This window comes from Agelaius phoeniceus, chromosome 26 (assembly GCF_051311805.1).
Source record: "Agelaius phoeniceus isolate bAgePho1 chromosome 26, bAgePho1.hap1, whole genome shotgun sequence".
Taxonomy (NCBI): domain Eukaryota; kingdom Metazoa; phylum Chordata; class Aves; order Passeriformes; family Icteridae; genus Agelaius; species Agelaius phoeniceus.
Window position 1 is genome coordinate 1762040 of NC_135290.1, and position 21994 is coordinate 1784033.

The 21994-nt window shown below is 44.0% G+C and overlaps 1 protein-coding gene across 7 annotated transcripts in view; it reads right to left on the reverse strand.

Moving 5' to 3' along the window:
- TANC2 (tetratricopeptide repeat, ankyrin repeat and coiled-coil containing 2) overlaps nucleotides 1-21994 on the reverse strand; it is a 146665-nt gene that overhangs the window by 89412 nt on the left and 35259 nt on the right. For 3 of the 7 annotated variants that reach the window (XM_077190749.1, XM_077190747.1, XM_077190748.1), the window contains exons 4-5: nucleotides 16902-16973; nucleotides 12562-12741 (exon numbers count right to left, since the gene is read on the reverse strand). In XM_077190749.1, the coding sequence (XP_077046864.1) occupies nucleotides 12562-12741; nucleotides 16902-16973 (252 nt within the window). Of the gene's footprint in view, nucleotides 1-7546; nucleotides 8103-12561; nucleotides 12742-16901; nucleotides 16974-21994 lie in introns of those variants that run through there. The other 4 variants (XM_077190751.1, XM_077190752.1, XM_077190750.1 and 1 more) reach the window with 4 other exon arrangements.

The following is a 21994-nucleotide window of genomic DNA, read 5'->3' on the forward strand; positions in this document are numbered from 1 at the left end:
TCACAGCAGTGAGGGCAGGGCAGCACAGAAAAGTGGTGAGAACAATGTATTGTCTGGAAACATCAGACTCGTTCCAAAACTTCCAGAAAACATGTTTAGTTTAGGAGATAAGGCCCTGAAACAAGAAAATTGAAGGAAACATAGGTGGAAGGAGGAAAAGAATAAATAAAAGCAGGAAGAGAGTTCAGCAAGCTGGTGATATCAGGACAAGCAATGGGAAAGGAGAGCTCAAAAAGGCAACTACATTAAAGTAGAAATTCTCCTTTAAACTGTAGATGTGTGTAACACAAAGGTTTTGCCTATTACTGCCCCTGGAATTGATTTTTCCTCTGCAAAACTGAGGAACAACCTTCTCCAAAGCAGTGGATTCTGCAATCCCATGGGACCACAGAAACCTCTTGGAACATTCTTCCCTCCTCTCTGTCTCTCTCCAGAGGAACGAGGCACAGAAAATATCAGCAAGAATACGTTCAGAGACCTCAAAAAGGAATGAGTCTTCTGAAAAAGTATAATTAAACCAAATTATTACCTATCTAATCAAGATTATTACAAATCCTCCCAAATAATTGATCAAAATGATTTTCTGTCTGAATAGACATCCCTAACCAATGCTCAAGGGAGAAAATCACCTGGTTTTGAAAAGGCTTATATGAATTTTAAATATATGTAGAATAAAATAATACAGATTTCTGCCTGAAGTGTTCAATAATGACATCACAATGATCTTACAATACACATTTATAGATTCAGAGAGAAAATAATTCCTCCTAAAATACTAACCTGCCTGTAGCCTGTACTTCCAAAAGGAATTTAGCTCAATTTCCATTTTGCTTATTATAATAAACAATTTTGTGTCATTCAGGGAAGTAGAACAGGGATTTTTCCATCAAATTTACCACTGCTGGAGACAGCAGCCAGCAAAATCCCCTTCCCCAGCTCAGTCCAAAGGGTTTGGGAGCATCCCAGTGTCAACCTCTTGAACAGATGCTCCCAGGAATACTCTGGAAAGCCTCAGGAAGAAAGCTGCTCCTATTATTGATCCCAAAAAGAAAAACACACGCTCACCTTCCCCCCAGATAAGGCTTTTTTCCCATGTGGGCTGCCAACAAGCCTTTGTTCATGCAGGGGATAGCTCTGAGGAGAAAGAAGTTATTTCATTAATACACAGACATGGCAGGAGGAGGGGATGGGACTTTGCTCTTCCCACCCAAACTTATCAAATCTTTTGGACTCCTTGGGGCTGTGCCACACTGCACACTTTTCCATGTCATTTCCCATCGAAAATTCTTCTTTTCAGCATCTTCTGAAGCCTCTCAGAATTGCCTTTTTTAGCAGAAATTCCTCATCTGTGACTCAAGGCAGAACCCTGTGCATGAGACGAGGAAGATGAAAGCAGAGAAGGGAGGCAGCACCACCTGCTCCAGCTTTCTAAGTCATCTTGTTATGAAAACAAGCAATAAATTTCTGTTGCAGTCACTCTTGAAGTTTCAGGCTTTGTTTGCACTAAAAAAATATAAATAGAGTGACTGGAGACTGGGACTATGGGATGAAACCACGTCATCAATATTTTAAGCCTACATAAGATCTGCTCAAATACCCCAAAGATCCTCCCAAAAACAGAAACAGGGTAGAGCTGGAGGGGAAAGAATTCCTCAACCCCTTGTATCCCTTTCCCAACAGTTTTATTTCATTAAATGCTAAATTTAAAACAGATGAGAGGAGAATACTACAAAACACAAGTACTGAATTGCATTATTCCCATTCAGTCTCCTACTGTCCTGGAGTTCTTGCTGCAATTCAGTGACTCAGGTATTGCACTGGCACTAAAAATGAGGAAAAATGTCCAAAATTTTTCCAATCCAGGGCCTGGATGTACTATAAAGAACATTTAGTCTATAGACAGCAACAGAGAGTTCTGTCACTTTAATCAAATTATAGGCAACCCTGGTAATTCACTGCTTAGAAAAACCTGTTACACCAATTCCTAACAATGCTCAGATTTCAAGCTAAACTTTCAAGCTGACAGAAATCAGCAACTAACTAAGCATCTACTGAAGCAAACACATTTCCTTCTCTCTTGAATGAAGCTGAGAAAGCTCAGGGAAAGCTGCCCAGTGCCACTGTGTCTCACCAAGGGGCTTGTGTGGGGCTTTTTAAAATGGTCTATGCTGAACATGCCAGTCAAATCCTTTCTGGACACTGACAAAGCTTAATTTAGGCACTAGAAAAAGAGAAAATACCTTTAACTGATGATTCTTCCCAAAGAAGAAAAGAGCAGGTGGAATACCAACAGCTCAGAAATGTAGTTTATCTCCCTAGTGTTTTATTCTCTTACACAGCTCTTCTGGAATAGCTTTAAGGTCCCTTCTCACCCAAAGCATTCTGCAAATCCATGATTCTCTCCATCTTTCTTCACACTGAGAAGTGTACCCAGGAAGGTATCCCTGCCATGGCAGGGGGTGGGACTGGATTCTTGTTAAGGAATTCTCTCCAACCCAAACCATTTTGTGACTCTGTGGCCAACTCTGCCCCTCAGACCTCCTCCTATTAACGTGTCCCACATACACACCAGGCCAAGGGGTGTCTGCAGCTTCCCAGAGCTCCCTCCAAGCCCTTTTTAGCCCTTTTTGATGCCACAGCCAGCACCTGTCAGCTGCCTGGTGCTAAGGGAGTTATAAATGAGCAGTTATCCAGCAGAGAAGTAATTCAGCACCCTTGGCCACCCCCTGCTCCTCATGCTCAGCCCAGTTTGCTTCCATGCCCTGCCCTACCTTGCCAGACAAAGCTCTGCCATCCTTCTCTGCAGTGCCTTACCCACTGCTCTGACTCTCTGCAATTAGAGCAGTAAGAAATTAAAACCTGCACGAGGGGTTTGGAAGGGAACCGAAAAAAGAATAACGAATGCGCTCTAGACAGCACTGCAAGAGTGCTGCTGAAGTGTTTTACAGGGAGCCAAGAATGATCAAAGGTAGGTATCAAATTATAGCAGCAAATTAAATTGGAACAGGAGTGGCAGGGCAAAGGCCAGCAGTAAGCCTAAGCTGCACGTAAACAAAATCTCATTTATTCTCCCACCATATCCTTAAGAGCAAACCAAGATATTGTGACCATAAAAGAGAGAAGAGTAAACTGTAAAATATCTGACCATTCACAGCCCAAGTAATCCCAAGTTAGAGCACGTGAGAGGCTGGATCCTGCCCACTCTGTAAACCACTGTTTATGGCCAGGACTACACAGCTACAAGCCAATATAAATTCACTCCTTGATAAGAGCATTTTATAATAAAGGCAAGAGATTAAGAACAGCTAAGGTAATTTTATTTCTGCACAAGTCATTCAAACTTTGTGATGCTAAAACTAACTTAGTTGGGTTAGTTGATGCCACCAGAGCTGTAATTACATTGACACATATGCAAAACTGTTCCATTCATATGAAACTGGATTTAGGATCCCTATTGCTCCACTGGTAGCAGCCTCACAGAATATTCTATCCTTAAAATGAAGCTGCTTAGCTGGCAGGGCACAAGCCTGAATTAGCTGAACTTGTTTGTTAACACTTGAAAAACTACATTTTGCTGCATTTACAAGGTGGGTTTTACCTAAGAAAATTGCTAATGCAGCCATCTGTAGTTTTCAGTATTTTTGTTTTGCTTTTCCAATTCTTCATTTCCTTGCAGAATTAAAGGAGCTGTTGGAATTTTCTGTTTTGAGGAGCGATGACTGCTCATCATCCTTTCCTTCCACAGAGGAGCAGGGACAAGGACACATGCCATGCCTCAAGGATTTAATTGAAATATCTAATACCCATGAGATTATTTGTGTGAACACAGATGGCTGAAGCAGACTGTCACTGACACACGAGTGCCATGCTCCTCATCACGAGCGGATTTAGGAACCCAACACTTCTCTGAGGCTCTGGTGCACACGAATCCTGTGACACCACCAATGTCCCAGGACCAGGGGACACTAAAGTGGAAATAATTGGAAGGCAGCGCTTGCAGGGCCCCTTTCCAAGCTGAAAGGGCTACAGCCATGACATGCAACAGAGCCAGGACCATTTATTGACAGAAACACACCCAGCTGGTGACTTCCCTTCCAAAAACCACTTTCTCACTTACACCTACTCACTTCCATGGCTGAGAAGATAAAAAGAAAAGCATAACAGGGATAAAACCTGTTTTGTCCTAATCCTGCTTCATCTCTGCAGAGGAAATGCTTGTAGAAATTTCAAGTTGAAGCTTTCCACTGCAACCAAAGGGGTGGGGACATCTTCCACTAGCTCAGGTTGCTCCCAGCCCTGTCCAGCCTGGCCTTGGACACTGTCAGGGATGGGGCAGCCACTGCTGCTCTGGGCACCCTGTGCCAGGGCCTGACCACCACTGCAGGGAAGGATTTCCTCCTAATATCCAATCTAAACCTGCCCTCTGCCAGTTTAAAGCCATTCTCCCTTTTTCTCCCTTCTCCATCTTTCTTGCAGCTCCTCTATCTAGGAATCAAGGAAATCTATCCAGCTCCAAGCCATCTAGGAATTACTGAGCACCAACAGCTACTCCAGGAAAATCACCACAGAGCAAGGAAAGAGAAGTGCCAAGGAATGGTCCAGAGGCAAAGATCCAGCTCAGTCCTCAACCTCCTGTATGGTTTGAGCATCGGTCAGGGGCTCTGTGATGAAAACTTGGCCTGTGACTCTGCAATGACCCCACAGGACCCTGCTCACCTTGTGCTGGAACATCTCATGTGTGGCATCATCCCAAACTCGGTGACAAGACCATGAGTTTAATTGAACCTGATCAAGGTTTCCTGCATGGGTAGAGCCAGCCAGGTACAAATCACATCAGAAAATAATTTCTGCCAAAGTAACGCTCAATCTTTGGGCAAGTGACTCAACCCAACACCTCTGTGTGGTCATTCCTTCCTCACACGGGAAGAAGTTTCCAAAAGGGGCTGTCCTGTTGTGACAGAAGCAGGAGAGGACCAAAGAACGTGCCCAGTTGGAGATGAGGCCTTTTCCTTAGAAAACAAGGAGAATGCAAGGGCTTGTTCCACATGGGTGTGTCCTGTGAGTGCCTTTCTGCTCCCAAGTGCACAGGACACCTCTGAAGGCACGTTCCAGGAGTAGGAGGAAAGACGCAGCCAAGGGAAGAGTGATGGCCTGATTTAACTCCACAGGAGGCTTTCTACACCACCTCCTCCTGCTACAGAAACCTCTTAGCTATGTCTAAAAATTAAAGATTCTCACACACCAGAAGTGTAATCGTGACAGATGCTCCATTTTGTGCAGCCCCAGTGTGAAATAAGGACAGTTTCTCTCTCTGAGCATCTGAAAACCCATGGAGTTAAAATGCAATTTTTTTTGCCTTTTAAACACTATCTACACTAGAGGAACTTTTGGGGTTCTCCCTCTGTTTAGGCATCTCCACAAGTGTCTGAAATGCAGAGCTATTATCACCTTTTCCCAGCTCCAGTGCTGTGATGACATGTTTACCACATCCTCTGCAAGGCTGAGCATTCCAACAGCCTTGATGCAAATAAAAATAACCTTGGGAAGAGCAAATTCTAAAGGTTCTGCAAAAACCTCACACCACCACCAAGGGAAAAACAAGGGATTTTCTGCATATCTCTACTGCAGTTTCTGCTCTGTCAAAATGAAAGACAGTTGGGTGTCAAAATAAGACAGATAGGGTTTGTCTTGAAAACAGCACTGAGGAAAATCCATGCTAGAACTGGTAAGTGTCTTTCAAAAGCCAATAAATATGATATGCCAGCTTTTCCCTTCCCTTTATTTAAGAAAATAAAAGTTACATCCAAACTATCCTGAAATTAATGCAGTAATATCATGAGTTTGACAGGTCTCCAACAAACAAAAACCCTTCAACAGAGGATTTGGTTTAATTCCAAAAATTACAAACAGACATACTATTTATCTGAATAAATTTCAGGGCCAGTTTTGGAGCTCCAAAAAATTTAAATCAGAAATTTTCTCATTTCCCACAAAGAATTACGTTGGTTTAATAGAGACAAAAGTCCATCTGTGAGTACACAGGGACACATTCACCCACCTGTTTCATCTCTGCAAGCCCAAATGGTTTCCATTTGAGTATGAGCCTGTCAAAACAAATCACATGTCCCAAAATAATGGATGAAGAATCCCAAAAATGGATAGTAAGAACTGACACACCAGGAAAAATATACCCAGCATATGTTATTGTAACTGAACGAGGATCCTCCTTCTCCAGCAGCTTTCATTGCTGGAGACAGAATCTCAGAATCACTGAGGCTGGAAAAGACCTCCAAGATATTGAGTCCAACCTGGGCCTGACCCTCATCTTGTCACCATCCCAGAGCACTGAGTGCCACATCCAATTATTCCTTGGACACCTCCAGGGACAGGGACTCCACCACCACCACCCTGAGCAGCTCCTTCTAGTGCCTGACCACCCTTTCCATGAAGAAATTCTTCCTGAGACATCAGGATTTGTCACATTGAGAGCATAAAACAGGACCCAAAATCCAGATGGCCAAACCACAATGAAAAGTTGTGTGTATTTTAGGTAATTTTTCTAAAAAAGGGACAACTCAGTTATTCTGACAGAACACAAGTTTTCTACTCATGAAACCTCTATGCAGACTGAGATTGCAAGGGATCAGGGAAACTTCAACAGAAAACTAATTATGCCCAGAAAAAAATACATGATACACTGGAAGCACTGAAATCTAATGGCACTTTGCAGGTAACTGGGTCCTTGGCACTGCTGTGCATTCTGAGACACGGGGTGGGCCTCCCACCCAACCTCCACTCCTACACAGGAACAGGAATTTCAGATCAGTGTCATGCTGACAGCACGACAGAGAATTCAGTGAAAAGAAATGTAAGCCTACTGCAAACACCATGGTATAAAAATACTTAAAAAAGAGCAGTCTCTTCTGACACCAACAATTTTAAGCACAATATCCTTCAAAAATTAGCTTCAACATGAGCATCAGGCACTTCAACAGCTTTTCCTCAAATTCTACCTTGGTAATGGTTGTTTATTTACTTTTATTTCTAGAAGATCACCCTTTCAGTGAAAAGCAAATATTTTTTCCCTCAGCACAAAGGAGTTTTATAATCCAAATCGAATTTGTGGTCATTTCAGAGCACAAAAGGAAAACATTATCTCAATCCCATTGTTCTAACATTTTGAAAACAAACGACTTGGTGTCTGTAGCATTTTCAAGTCACTCCTCAGCAGTTCTATTTCAGCAATGCTCAGAAATCAAATTTTTTTCATTGCACATTCATTTTATGTTTTGTATGAGAAATTCTGCACATCTGAGCAAGGAGGTGACAAACTCCGATTATGTAAAACGATCGCAACAACTAGAACACAAATAACCACCAGCAGCATCACTCTGACACTAACTCCCTCCTAGTAATGGCTTCCTTACCAGCCAGGAGCCCCACAATCCCTTAGTGTACATTGATTTTCTGCAGTTAGAGGATGCTGAGCAATGCCCAACGCAATCCCAATCAAAGACCGTGCGCGACAAATCGTCCGAATACTCACAGGGCTCTGCTTGCTCTCCCCATCAGCCAGGCTGGGAATTCAGGGGCACTGCTGCCTGGAGAGCACTCTGGCACAGATCCTCCTCTGATCCCTCCCTCTCCCTAGCGCTGGCTCCATCCTGCTGCTCCCCACGTCAGGGTGATGTTACAGGTGACACCTCCCGCTGCTGATGTCAAGCTCTGGCTCCCAAAATCACAAAGCACCGTCTCTCCCTGCGGCGCTCGCTGCTCCTACAAGCATCACCTGCACATCCTCTGGGTGCCAGGAAACGAGCTCCAGCAGGATTCCAGAGAAGCTCACGGACACACAGCCTTCCCTCTTCGGCAAGTCTCCCAGGCTTACAGAGCTGCTTTAATTCCTACCAGAACGCTGCAGCAAATGTAGCCTCTACGCCTCCCCTGGGGGGAAAAGGAAGGATTTTTTTTACAGTTTCTTTCTGTGGTGCAGCTTTATTTGCTCTTTTCCTAGAGCAAACTGCTGAAAGAGCAGGGAAATAATGGATCAGGAGAGCTGAGTGACTGACTCATGGATGCTCTCCCGAATATTTCGGAGTAAGCTGAGGGGCTGGTGATGCAGCCCAGGACCAGAGCTGATGAATGGCGCAGTGCTGCTGTTGTCATGGCAACTAAGAGGAAAAGAAAAAAAAGGCAGCACCATATAAGGAGTTGTGGCATGGATTCTGGGAACAATTTATACTAAAAGGCTCTAAGCCCTAGGATACTTTAAAGCTGCAGCACCCTCTTGGTTGGGGACAGGTTTCATTGTTCACATTGAAGCAGTTGGCACAAATTTCTGACAGGATTACTCACATCCAGCCCAGACACGTTTGCATCAGGAGGGCTGCACCAAAACAACATGATTCTGCAGTGTGTGCAACTAACTGGAACCGAAATAATTGAAATTATTAAATGGCTGGACACTACTAAGGACCCAAACTAATATCTGTGGAAACAGAGTACCCACGGGCAGGCACAGCCCCGCACAGGTGAGGAGCTCTGCCCTTACAGAGCAAGGCTGAGATGAGCCAAACTGCAGCACCATCAGGTGGCTGAGTGCCTGAGTGGCACTGACACCAACACAGATCCTGCCAGGCCTCCCAGAGACAGGAGAACATCCCCAAATTAACCCATAGCCCAGGCACTGCTGGGCAAGGGAGGCTGGCAGAGCCCCCAAAGCACCTTCAGGTATGGCAGAGCAGGGAAAGCCAGCTCACACACATCTGCCAGCACAAGCTGTGAGCAAGGCCAAGGTCTGTATTCCATGTGCAACACTGGGGAAAAACACATTATTTACCAGAACCATCATCAGCTGCTTTGCACTTAATGCATGTGCTCAAACAAACAACACATAGTGAGGGAGAGAATGGCCACTGTCCCCCCAGCACAACCACAACACTGCAGGGCTGCAGCCTGGGCTCAGCAACTGAAACTTTGTCAGAAATCCTTCCCATTGATGATTTATTTTATTTTAAAACCCAGAATGGCCTAAGCTGGAAGGGACATTAAAGATCATCCAGTTGCCACTGCCGTGCCCATGGGCAGGGACACCTTCCACTGTCCCAGGTGGCCACAAGCCCTGTCCAGCCTGGCCTTGGACACTTCCAGGGATCCAGGGGCAGCCACAGCCCCTCTGGGCACCCTGTGCCAGGGCCTCGCCACACTCACATCACAGAATCATTGTTATGGCTGGAAAAGACCTTGAAGATGATCAAATCCAACCATCAACCTTGCAACACCATCACATTCCACACCAAACCGTGTAATCAAGTGCAAGAGCCACACGTTTTTTTGAGCACTTCCAGGAGTAGTGACTTCAGCACTTCCCACATGTGCCAGCACTGACAGCTTCCCCCCAGCACTCCCACCCCTGAAGCTGTGCCTCATCATCGCTCACGCTCCCACCCAGCTGAGCTGGTACAACAATTTGGAGAGAACATGTGGGCCTGGGGGCTGCAATCATTAATCTGGATTTATCACCACTAAACAAGAAACAAAGTTTTCAAGTAGAGAGATCTGAGCTTTTTAGTCCCACCATTACAGTTAAGATCAAAGAATATTGAACCATCTGCTGAAGATGCAGAGCAGGGAGATGTGACACTCCTCATGGCTACTCCCAAGAGATGCAAGGGTATCCCATGAGGGATGGGGAGAAGACAAGAGCCCAGCACTACAAATGACACGTGTGATGGTGGCATAGAAGATGTTGTGTGTTGAGGTCCCCAGCCCAGATGGGCCTGGAGGGTGCTGAGAACCCCAGTGGTGGGTCCTTACTGGTATCACTGGGAAGAGCAAGTCTCCAACCCACTCAGCCCTGCTCTCACCATCTCTAGTGATGGATCTAGTGAAAAAATACACATCTTCTTTAGGAAAGAGGCTACTATTAACTGCCTGAACCCACTGATTTATAGGAATATTCCTACTGATTTAGATGAATTCTATTCTTAGGGAAAGTTCCCACATTCCCCAAACACCAGGGAAGAATGCTCTCAAAGAGAGGATCTGCAATGAAACCGCTTCCCCAGGCCCATTTCTCTGAAGACACTGAAGCAGCTAATTCACAGTGGATACAGCAGGATCAGGCCTCTGAGAATCCAAACTGAAACATCCAGGCCAGGTTTTTGTTAGAAAAACAAGATTTCTTTCCTCAATTTCTTGCTAATATTCTCCCCTCCTCACTCTCTGCACAGGCACTCACACACGTGCTCTTTCTAAGAGAATCCCAATGCTTGCAATCTGTCATTCAATGGAGAAAATAGCAATAGCCAAGTACAGTGATGAATAAAATTATCCCTGCGCATATAAATGTACAATATGCAAATGAACACTCCTTCCTGAGGAGGAGGAGGAGGAGGAGGAGGAGGAGGAGTGGGATGCAGCACAGGGCTTTGTGCAAACCCTCTGCAAATGGTGGGTTCCACAGGAGTGGAATAAAACATCATGAGCTGAGCCTTTCAGCCCAGTATCTCCTTTATTAACCTAATGCACGTATTTTTGGCATCAATTCCCAAAAGCACTTACATACATTCACCCCTAAGCACCCTCCTGGAAAGCACTGCTGTCCTCAAGGCAGGTAAACAGAGCACCTGCATTATTTTCATCACAGTTATGGCTTTGAGTCAGCAATAACACACCCTTGATGTATAGCAGAATATTTAAGCCCATTGTTTCAACATCAGCTGCTCTTTGTGCAGCAAGCACGGTAACTTTTGAGTGCTAATTTTATTGCAGACACAAACCAAAATGGTGTCTTCCATTACTTAACCTGGGCTGGGAGGGTGGGGAGTTTTCTTTCCCTTTATTACATATTTTTCACATTATTTTTGTTAATAAAGCCACTGTTATAAAAAAAAAAAAAAAAAAACAAAAAACAAATTGAATAACACAAACTGAGATTGAATGTGCTGATTTAAGTATGTTTTCAGCCAGTGCTAAACAAGAGGTGGCAGGAGGGGGAGAACTGATTACTTATGCTGACTATTACTTCCCCCCTTAGAATGACAATGATCTTAGTTTTTTTTAATCACCAGGCTATTCAGCAGAGTGGAAATTGCACCCACGTGGAATATTTATCACCCTCTGAACCCAGCCAAGTCTTCATATCCAGCAAACCCAGATACCAAGATGTGAGTGAGTGACCTTAGTTCCTCTGGGTAGAAAACTTTCACTCTGTGGAATGTGTTCCTGAGGGTTTTTTTTACCAAAAATGGACATTTTAACTTTTCTGTGGATGAAAAGCTGCCTTGGTTAAAAAGCAGACAGATTAGGCACTTCAAAATATTATATTATCATAGAATTATGGAATGATTTGGTTTGGAAAGGACATTAAAACCCACCCTAACATCTACCACTGTCCCTGGTTGCTCCAACCTGTCCAACCTGGCCTTGGACACTTGTAGGGATCCAGGGGCAGCCACAGCTGCCCTGGGCACCCTGTGCCAGGGCCTCACCATCCCCACAGCCAGGAATTTCTTCCACATATCCAATATAAATCTCCCCTCTTGCAGTCTGAACCCAATTCCCCCTTGTCCTGTCGCTCCAGTTCCCAACAGGAAGTGCCTCTTTGGCTGTAGGTTCCTTCAGATACTGGTAAATGGTCCTAGGACATAAATTTTTATTTTTAAAAAATAAAATTTAAAAGATAAAGGTTTTTATGTACCATACAGGTGAGGGTCTCTCACCAACCACTCCGCAGACACAGAATTATGGCAGGAAGAGAATTTCTCTCCCCTATGCTTTCCAAGTTCTCCTTTCACCAGAGGGCAGAGGAAACAAAAGGCACCAAGTGCATCAAACTCCCTTTTGTACACATAGATCAGATTATATTCCATAAAAACTCTTTTTGGAGATTTCCCTCAGCACAAGCACAGGACCCTGGCTGACCACAAAGCTGGGCACAGAGGGGGTCAGACTTGAGGCAAAAAGCAAGTTTCTCAAAAACTGTTACGAGTAGAAATACTTCTTTTCAGGCTTTTATATGGACGTTGGACTCCAAGTGCTTTTGAAAAATCACACTACTGCATCATCTCTAGGTATTCATACCACAGTCCTGACAGGTTACATAAACAAAAAGCAGTATCTAAAAATATGCATGAACCAAAAAAAAAAATCTGTCATTCAGATTTTTTTTTTAGCAAAGCATAACTTTGCTATAGAAGTTCATAATTTCTCTGATGTTCTCTCAACATTCGAAATTTAAGCATCAACTTCTTTAAAATCACTGTAATAACAGTGCATAACAGCAACACAAAGTGGAGCTGAAACACACTCTGATAGAAATTTCTCAAAAATGAGAGAATATTTGTAAACCAGAGAGACCTTTTTTCAGCAAAGAAAGATTTCTCTGTCAACACAAAAATCCAACCCATCCCCATTCAGGTTTGACTGAATCAATGCTGTAATAAACAAGGGAACGACTCCCATACAGAAACCATTCAAAGCTTTTTTTTTTTTTTTCTCTTACAGATTTTTGCACCAACGGACCTTAAAAGCCCCAGTGAACTTTATTTAAGTCCTTACCAGTTAACTTCTTCACAGGTTGGAGCCGAACACTGATAGACTGATGTGTGAGTAAGGGGGAGGATGGAAGGGAGCGGGACATGCCCTCCATTATCCGAATGTGCTGCATACCTTCGGTCACTGGGAGAGGAGGAATTGCGTAGTCAGGTTCAAAAGCACAGTCGTTCTCTGTGGAGGTGCCTAAAGGGGGGAGGAAAGGAAACACCAATGGGTTAGAGTGCAAGGGAGAGAATCCTGCTTCCATCATTCCCAAAGGGCTGGCTGGAGGGAGCCCTGGGCAGAGCTGAATTGCCAAGTTTAGTTCCCTTTGCACACCCCTGACACGTCCCTTGATGCACCTCTCAGTACCTCTCTCTATCTGATGAACAGCAGAATCAGAAACATTTCTTTCAATGTTCTTAATTTGTCTTTCAGAGTCTTAGAGTCACCAGTTTTCAATATAACGACCGTAGTTTTTAGATTGTTGGTTTCTAATACAAAACCTCCCAGCTAAGTTAAATTTCAATAGGAGGACCTTTAGCCTAAAACAAAAAAAAATCAAAAAACCCCAAATAAAATGAAGAACAAACGCCTCTAAAAACAGCCACCAGCTCCAACTCTCCCAAGAGAAACACAGAGCCCGTGTGGGGGTCGCATCACTACAGATCCACAATGCAATAATACATGGAATAACATGAGAACAAGTGAAGATAGAATAATAAAAGGACTCGACCCTAATTGTAATCAATATTAATGAACAGTGAAGGGAAGGTGCTTCAGATCAGCAGGAGTCAGGAGCCATAAGGTTCCTCCTGTTAGCAGCAGATATGGAAACCTTGGGGTCGAGGACACCTGGATCTTCACTCTTGTCAGTAAGATGAACAACCTAACCCAGACAACTAAGAATTCATATGCAAAACCAACCCAAACTGTTATCAATGATATTTCACTAATTTTTCAATAACGTGAGAAGGCCACACTTGTGTCATTCTGTTACAAGATAGATTTTAGCTCTTATTGTGTGCTGATGTTTTCCCTCCATAAAGACATTCCTCACTGGATTTCCACTGGATAGCTGTGCTGTTCTCTGTGGCTTGTGAGAGTGCTTTTAAAAGAGAAAAATGTGTGCTGGACAGAAAGGGAGATGGGCAAGAGTGGGAACAGGACTGAAGGGTAAGAGCCCCAAATGCACGGTACTTCAGAGGAGTGATGGATGAACTGCATTCCCAATATCCAAAGCACAATGTGAACAACCCAACATATTGCTGACAATCAGCAGAACAACCCATGTTGAAATAACTGCCAAAAATCCTGGACCAGCTCCCAAAGGGTTCCAGAGGGCTGCAGCACCAGTGGCTGAAGTGCATCCATTCCTGGTGCCAGCAACCAGGAATGTCTCTCAGCAGTTCTGAAATGCTCTTTACATGAAAGCCAAATAAGCACCAACACCCTTCACACCTCCACTGGTTTTGACAGTTCAAAACACAACTCACTTTGCACTCTGCTTGCTCATCAGTTACCAGGAGCTCTCTGCAGGCTCTGCCAGCCCAGCCAGGCTCACCAGGAGTGTCAGGGAAGACAAACCACCATCTCTGCCAAAACTAGCATCCAAAAAAGCCAACCCATGATGGGTTTTTCAAATACATTTGGCACCAGGCATGAAAAACAGATTGGCCACCAATGATTTTGATTCTTAAAAATAATTTCAATTGCCTCAGGCTAAATTTTAGGGAACCATGGGCATCACCTGCAGCTTCAAGTCTGGGAAAGACAAGTCTATGTGCATTTCACTGGTTATTATGGTGTAAGTTCCCAGTGTCTTTGATCAATCTACTTAAAAATCAAAGGCAGCATGTTATATATAAATAAAAGTAATTATAGGTGGGCAAAGTTTTCCTTCTTAAAATTCAAAGGCTTTACAACAAAACAGTGAAAACTCACAAAACATCCATAAGGTACTAACTTCATTTCACACGTACCAAAATTTCTCTCTCCTCCTTGGCAGAGTAAATAAACACACAAGCAAAATCCCTGAAACAGTCTGAAATTTGTTTTGGTCAGAAAGAATATTGGTCTTATCAAACCCTGGAATTAGGGCTCATTGATGGCTGAACTGGAATTTTAACAGTTTGCTTATATATTTAAATAAAATGTGTTTGCAAAGTGCATATTTGAACTAATAAACTATTTCTTGGAGCTTTACAAGATTACCACAGAATCACTCAGGTTGGAAAAGACCTTTAAGATCATCAAGCCCAACCAAAAACCCAGCATCACCACTAAACCATGTCCTTAAGTGTCACATTCACACGTTTTTGGAACACTTCCAGGGATGGTGACTCCACCACTGCCCTGACCAATCTGTTCCAGGGCCTGGCAATTCTTTCCATGAAGAATATTTTCCTAAACCAACCTAACCAAAACCTCTGGCACAACTTGAGGCTGTTTCCTCTTGTCCTGCCACTGAAGCTTTGAAGACACCTGGGCACCACACACAGTAGCATGGAAGGTCAGAGAGCAGGGAGACAACTGCCCCATTTCAGCTGGATGCTTTATCCAAGGATAATAAACTTCCTCACAATGAAAAATGCCCATCAGCACGTGCAGACAGATTTCAAGTGATGGACACAGAGCTGGGAAAAGTTGGAGAAAATGCTTCTATAGAGCAGAGAGACTTCTCCTTCCATGCTGCAGAAAGCCTGCCTATACAATGATCCAAATGGAAATATTTAGCTCACAAGCTTGTTGCTCCAAGAACTTGGAAGCTTTTTAACCTTTTCCCCTTCTATTCCCTCTCACACTGAAACTTCTTGCTGGTTGCTGCAGTTCCTTCAGTCAGCCACCAAAGAGGTACAGATCAGTGATTCCTGAGAAAGGATTTGCAAGAAAAAAGATCCACTCTTACTCTGCCAAAACCCATGCCTTTCCCACAGCAGCAGAGATCCAGAATAGATGGGTTGAAAGGGAACTTGAGAGAATAGAATGTGTTCAGATAGCTCCCAGCAGCAGCTGCATCTGAGCTGCTCTGCCCCATAACAAGAAACCACTGGACACAAGCCAAGGACAGAGAGGGACATGCCAGGCACCCACAGCAGAGCCTGCAGCACAGTTACACACCAACAACTCCATCTGAGCTCACAGTGGCAAAGAACAGCCACTCTCTGTCTGAACATCAAAGCACTCCTCCTTCTATGCAAGCTACCATGGAATATGTACATATGCTATAAAATCCCCTGGTTCCTTCCTGATTTTACTTTAACTCTACTTAAAACCAATAACATTAAAAATAATAAATTTAAATACAGTAATTGAAAGATCCTGTGTGAAAAGAGCAGTTGACACTTCTGAGCTTCAGGGCTTTAACTACCAATTCCGATCTCCCTAATTCTGATCACAGCTTCAATGACTCAAAATCACCTCACCCAGGCAACACTGGAATACTGCCAAAAAAGGACAATTCTCTGGAGAAAATGGCCCCATAATAAATCATTAGGACACCATGACAACAACAGGCTTGAGCCTAAATGAGAGGAAAATTATTGCTGCAATCCCAAAGACAGAGTAAGTCAACGAGCATAGAACCAGAGCCCTTACTCACAAAAAATGCTGCTCAATCTCAAAGCTGTGTGAGAACACAACACTTTCACAACCCTCACAAATGAGAAAATGCATAAAACTTAGTAAAGCTGCTTCAAAGGACACATAACCCAGCACAGATCTAAGACCAGCTGCTCTCAGGGACAGAAATCCCCATTACAGAATTCTATGTGGTGTTAAGCAACCACCAAACCTACTCTGAGTGATACTCAACAAAAGAGTCTGTTGGATTGTTATTTAAAGAATATAAACCCTGGCTTTAGTACTTCCTTCCTTGGACCTTTTGTCCTCTTCCTGTGGGATGAAACAAGCCAAAGCAGAAGATGTAAGGTGGGGCTGTTCAGCCCCCAGACAGGTACACACAGGTCCTTCTCCACTGCATCCCAGGGCTGGGGGAAGGATAACCTGGTTATGGTGAACCTGCCTGAAGCTCTTTGATATCAGGGAGAAGACAAGTAGAAACTTGGAAACTGAACGCTGGTTTGGGCTGGTACGTGCTGAAGAATTCCAGCTCCAACAGCAGAACACTCTGCCCCTGGGGCTGCAGGATGGAGATGCTCTGCAGGCCCACCAGGAGTTAGGTTAAACTCCTTCAGCCACTCAAAGATTGGCTGGTTTGTCAATCTCAGAGCCGCTGTGTGGACAACAACCACGGGTGCAAAGCCTGTCAGGTGGCACGGCTTGACGAGAAACACAACACGTGGGAAATATCAAAGGTGAACAAACGAGACGAGTCCCGAGGCAGAACAACACTCAGGTTTTACCTTGCCCAGCTCGGCTCTGACGGGAGTCTACACTTGCCTGTCTTCGGTCTGGTGGCTCCTCGTTCCCTCCATCTGCACGAGAACCAAAACAGCACAAGTAGAACATCATAGTGGACAGGTCAGGCAGATGCAACTTTTCCTTGAGTCCCATCACCTATCTCAGAGGGACAGCAGGACAAAAGGTCCCTCTGGCAGACTGAAACTGGGGAAACTGCTGCTTGACTCTGCTGCTCCTTCCACCTTTTGCCCCAGCTCACTGCAATGAAATCCATGAGGTCCTTGGGGATGGAAGGAAGGTTTTACTTGCTCCTATTGATGCCACAGACATCTGAATGAGATAAAAACCAAATTGTGCATCTTCAAAGAGCTCCTTCACTTTGGAGTGTTATATCAAAATATAAAAATATTAAGCACTGGAATTAAGGGATCAAAAAAAAAAATTAAAAATATCTGAAATATGAAATTTGAAACTGTGTCCCTTTAAAAGTATTTGTCCCCTAAAAACCAGGAAGGCTGGGAAGAATAAAACCTCTTATCACATCCTCTTGAAACTGTTTAGGAAAGCAGCTACAGTTAACAAATCCCAAATCCATCTGTGTAAATGCAGAGTGGGACATTGTGTACAATATCATACAATTAATTACAGGCTGCTCTTCATTGATCAACTGACCAGATTAGAAACAATAGATACACCCATCAATACAGATGCTTGAGTACATGGAGTCTCTGGCAGCTGAGAACAAAAAGAAGCCCAACTCCACAGAGTGGGAAAAAGCAAACCCAGGGATTTCAAATTTGGGCTGTATTTCAGCAGCTCTTTCCTTATGGTAGAGGAAGGGGAAGCTTTTAAAAGCTTTAAAAACAGTTTTGAAATAACTGAATTCTTAAAGAGCTGTTTAAAAACTCGATAGCCGGTTTAGCATTGATGTATTTTGATGATGCTAAAAGCAACTGCATTTTGATATATTTGTTATATTTCTATCTCTGGATAGAAATCTCTCTACATAAGTTATTTGGTAAAGAGGTCTGTTGTGCCATAATTTAACTTTATCAACTCCTGCTGCATCTGAGCTATATCTGGCTTGATGGAAGGTGTAAATTGCAGCACAAGAGCAGAACTAAAATGAGGATTAAAAATCTTAATCTACCCCCACCCCCAAAAAAGAGAGGAACCACACCTCAGGCCAGGAGAGGTTTTCTGCTCCCTCTTCCCTTGGTGAAATGCTCCCACCCCTCAGTTTTCCTGAGGCAATGCTCAAGCACCTTGAACAGATGCCAGGCAGGCCATTTCTGTCACCTTTGCATCTTTCCCTGCTGACACAGCAGCTGCATGTGAAGGTCATCTGGCTACAGCAGCCCAGAATCTTGATTTTAAATGAGCTGTACCCACCCCAACAAGCCAACAACTGCCAGGGAGGCCACAGACCGTGACACTTGCCCAGTTCCCTTTTGTGCTCTGGTTGCCAGAAGGATGTCACGCTGCAAATACAACTGCAACATCATCATCATCATCATCATCATCATCATCATCCCTAATGGTCCCTGGCTATGAGCCCCCACAGACAACCTCTAAGTCATGGAGAAAACAAAAACCCTTTTGAGCTGGGAACGTAAATCCAAATGCAAAATAATTGTAAGGACTAAACACTTCAAAAGACAAGAAAGTCCCAGTACTAAAATCAGGAGTAAAGCCCTGTATTTATCCAAAGACACACAATCATCAGCAAAAGACAAACCTGAAAGTTTCCCTCCCTGAAAGTTTCATCATCCTTGCAAGTGTTTGACACCAAACTAACTACATGGGCCTTGGTGGGTGGAACTGGATGAGCTTTAAGGTCCCTTCCAACCCAAGCCTGAGATCTCTGGTGATTCTGTGAATCAATCTCCTTGATGACATGGAAAGACAACTCCTCTGCTGTGCAGTTACCCAGGTGTATCAAACCCTGCCTTGGGAACACACCATGGCCAAGGCAGGGGCTGGGGGCAGCAGATCTGCTCCCCAAAATGCTCCAGCACTCAGTGGTGGGACACAAAATGGTGACAACAGGACACCAAAGCCATTGGGCTGGAGAAGAGGAACAGGAATCAAGAGTCTGGGATGGATCTTCCTGCAAGTTACACAACATAGTAAGGGGGAAAGAAAGCTCGCAGTAAATTAATCTCCAAAATGCATTTAGCAGGTGGGAAAGGAAAAAATAAATCAGATGACTCAGCAAATATTAAATCTTCAGTCAGCATACAACAGCTGCTGCATTTGATTTGGATGCAGCAAAGGTGGGGCTTGGTGGAAACCAAGGATGGGAAGGAACAGCCACAGTTAAGAGCTGAATAACTGAACTATTTATTTCTTCTTCTCTTCACTACCAATAAAAATGTTGAGCACAATCTGCTCCCGGCAGTGGAGGAGCAAGGTTAGCAGGGAACAACACCACACTTAATTATGAAGTTATCTCACTGTACATGCAGAAAAGGGAAGATTACTGTTTCTAAGGGAATATTAATTCTCACATTTTTTGAACTTCCAAGTGCTTGTATTTACATCCACCTCTGTGTGGGCATTGGGACTCTGTCATCGCAGCAACACTCCCAGATATTTTATTTATGCGGATTTTAGGTAGTTGTTACTATTTGCTTCAGCAATGCTATTGTTTATAGACATGACCTCCTATACAGACACCATTTATGGACAGTATCACTCCTGAAGCTCGATTGACTCAGTTGCTGTAATGATTGCCAGGGTGGTGAAACACCAAAGTTATTGACAAATCCCTCAATGCAACAGCTAAAATGGGTCACCAGAAGTAAATCAGTTGTCAAATCATTGCTAGAGAACACAGCTATCTGTGTTAATTTAAAATAAAGACCAGCACAGACTGAGATGAACCTGTTTAAGGAGCTTTACAGAAGTTGTCAAGCAAAAGAGAAAACAATCAAATGCCATGAGGGAAATGAATAATATTGCAAATATTGACTCAGTAATTCATATTCTCTTGCACCTCACTATGAAAGAGAGAAAAACTTTTGTGATCTTTAAAAAAATCTCAGTGTTAAGAAAATCCATGAACTCTTACACAGTATTTTAGTTTTTGAAAGCTGCTGTCTCCTCAGAGTTCAGTATCTGTCCACCTGGGATGCTGGACACAGGTCAGAAACCCCACAAGGCTTCTGAGTGCCTGATTCTGAGTCAAGAACAGAGTAAACAGTCATGGCTATTAACTCTTTCTCTCAGTTACAAGGAAATGAAGGGATCTCAAAGATCATGATTAGTCACAGGATCAGCAGAGCAGCCTCTCCTGCTATAGCCAGGTATGAGAAACACTCCTTATGAGAAAACTGCTCCCTCTTCTCCCCCCCTTCCCCATTCCACCAGTTCTCCATTGAAACCAATGACACAACAAATCCTCCCCAATACACACAACTGGATTCTCTGAACCGACTGCTTTGACAGGGAAAGAAAATCTCAAGGTTTCGGCATTGTTAAACAAATCCCCTGCACAAAGCAGCACAATTAGTATGAGGGGGCTGCAAACAGGAGCCAGATCTGCACCAGCATCTGCACCAGCACATCTGATGTCAGTAAATCCCACAGCACCTCTGGCATCAGCTCTGTCAGCACCTCCTGCCAGGCATTCTCGTTAAACACAAACACAACAAGTTTCATACAAAATCAAGCACCAGCAGCCCAATATTTCTGGTTTCCTATTTAATTAAAAGGGTCCTTTAAAACCCACACTGTGACTAAACATCTCTCAAGATCTCTGATCTGACAAAGCAATTTTTAAGGCAGAAGAATCCAAGGGTGGGTGAGGCTGCTGCACGCATGCTGGGGAATCTGCGGCAGGAGCCGACTGCATTGGATGTGCTGCTGCTCTCACAGCAACCAGCAGAGCACACTCCACTGATAAGAGCTGATAAATCAATAGTTTAAACCCATATCGTATCGAAATTGTATCTGGAAAAGGCGGAACACTCACACAAAGCCAGTCAAGCCGTTAGGGACGGATCCGATTCCAGCCCAGCCCAGCATCCCTGCAGAAGCGTCTGGAGATGGGGGCTCCCGGCTGCCATTGTGCTCCCAAAACAAAGACACGGGGGCAAAAAAATCCTTGAAATAAATAAATCCGACAGCTCCAGGGGCCAGAGCCCAGCGGGAGGATCCTGGAGCTGCCGGCGCTGCTGCTGCAGGAGCCGGTGCTGGGTCTGCCCCTGGAACCCGCCGCAGCGGTGCCGGCGTTCGGGAGGGAGCTGCAAATCTCGATCTCAGCATTCCCAATGGATTCCTGCCTGCTAAGAAATGACACGTGCCACATGATCTGCCTGCTGCTCTCCCAGGGGGAGACGGGCCTGGGAAGGGGCAAAGTGTTTCCCAGCTGGAGCAGGAGAGAAGAGGGAGCCCAGTCTGGTACTGGAAACAATTATTTTAATCAAAAGTCCCTTCCTGATCATTTAGTTTGTATTTTTCAGCCTCAGAAAACAATATGCACCACCATCACAAATTCTTATTGTGCTATGATTAATTCTATTATAAATTCTATTAAATATTCTATTAAATATTCTATTAATTCCATTATTATGATTATTGTTGTTGTTGCTATAAAATAGCAACGTGGCTTAAGAGGCTTTGCTAATTCATAAACATACAAAAGTCCATCCCTTTATCATCCAAGTTCCTCTGTCTTTGAGGAAAGCCATTTGGGCAGAGCAAGAATTACAGATTTGTTTGGTTTATCAAGGGAGTTCTGACACAGATTCAGGGAAGCATCACCCAGCAAATGTGATGCTAAAATGCCTCAGCACCTTCCAAAAGTTGGCACTTCTTTTTCTCCACCTGCTCCCGCTGGTGTATGCTCCAGCTACATTTTTATGGCAGAAACTTCCTCTTTTTAGGAGCAGAGCATGGACATTTGCTGGGACTTGCATGACAACACAAGCACATCCCTGGCAGTGCCCAAGGCCAGGCTGGACAGGGCTTGGAGCCCCCTGGGACAGTGGAAGGTGTCCCTGCCATGGCAGGGGTGGCACTGGATGGGCTTTAAGGTCCCTTCCCAACCCAAACCACTCTGCAATTCAATGATAAATGGACTTCAGACTGT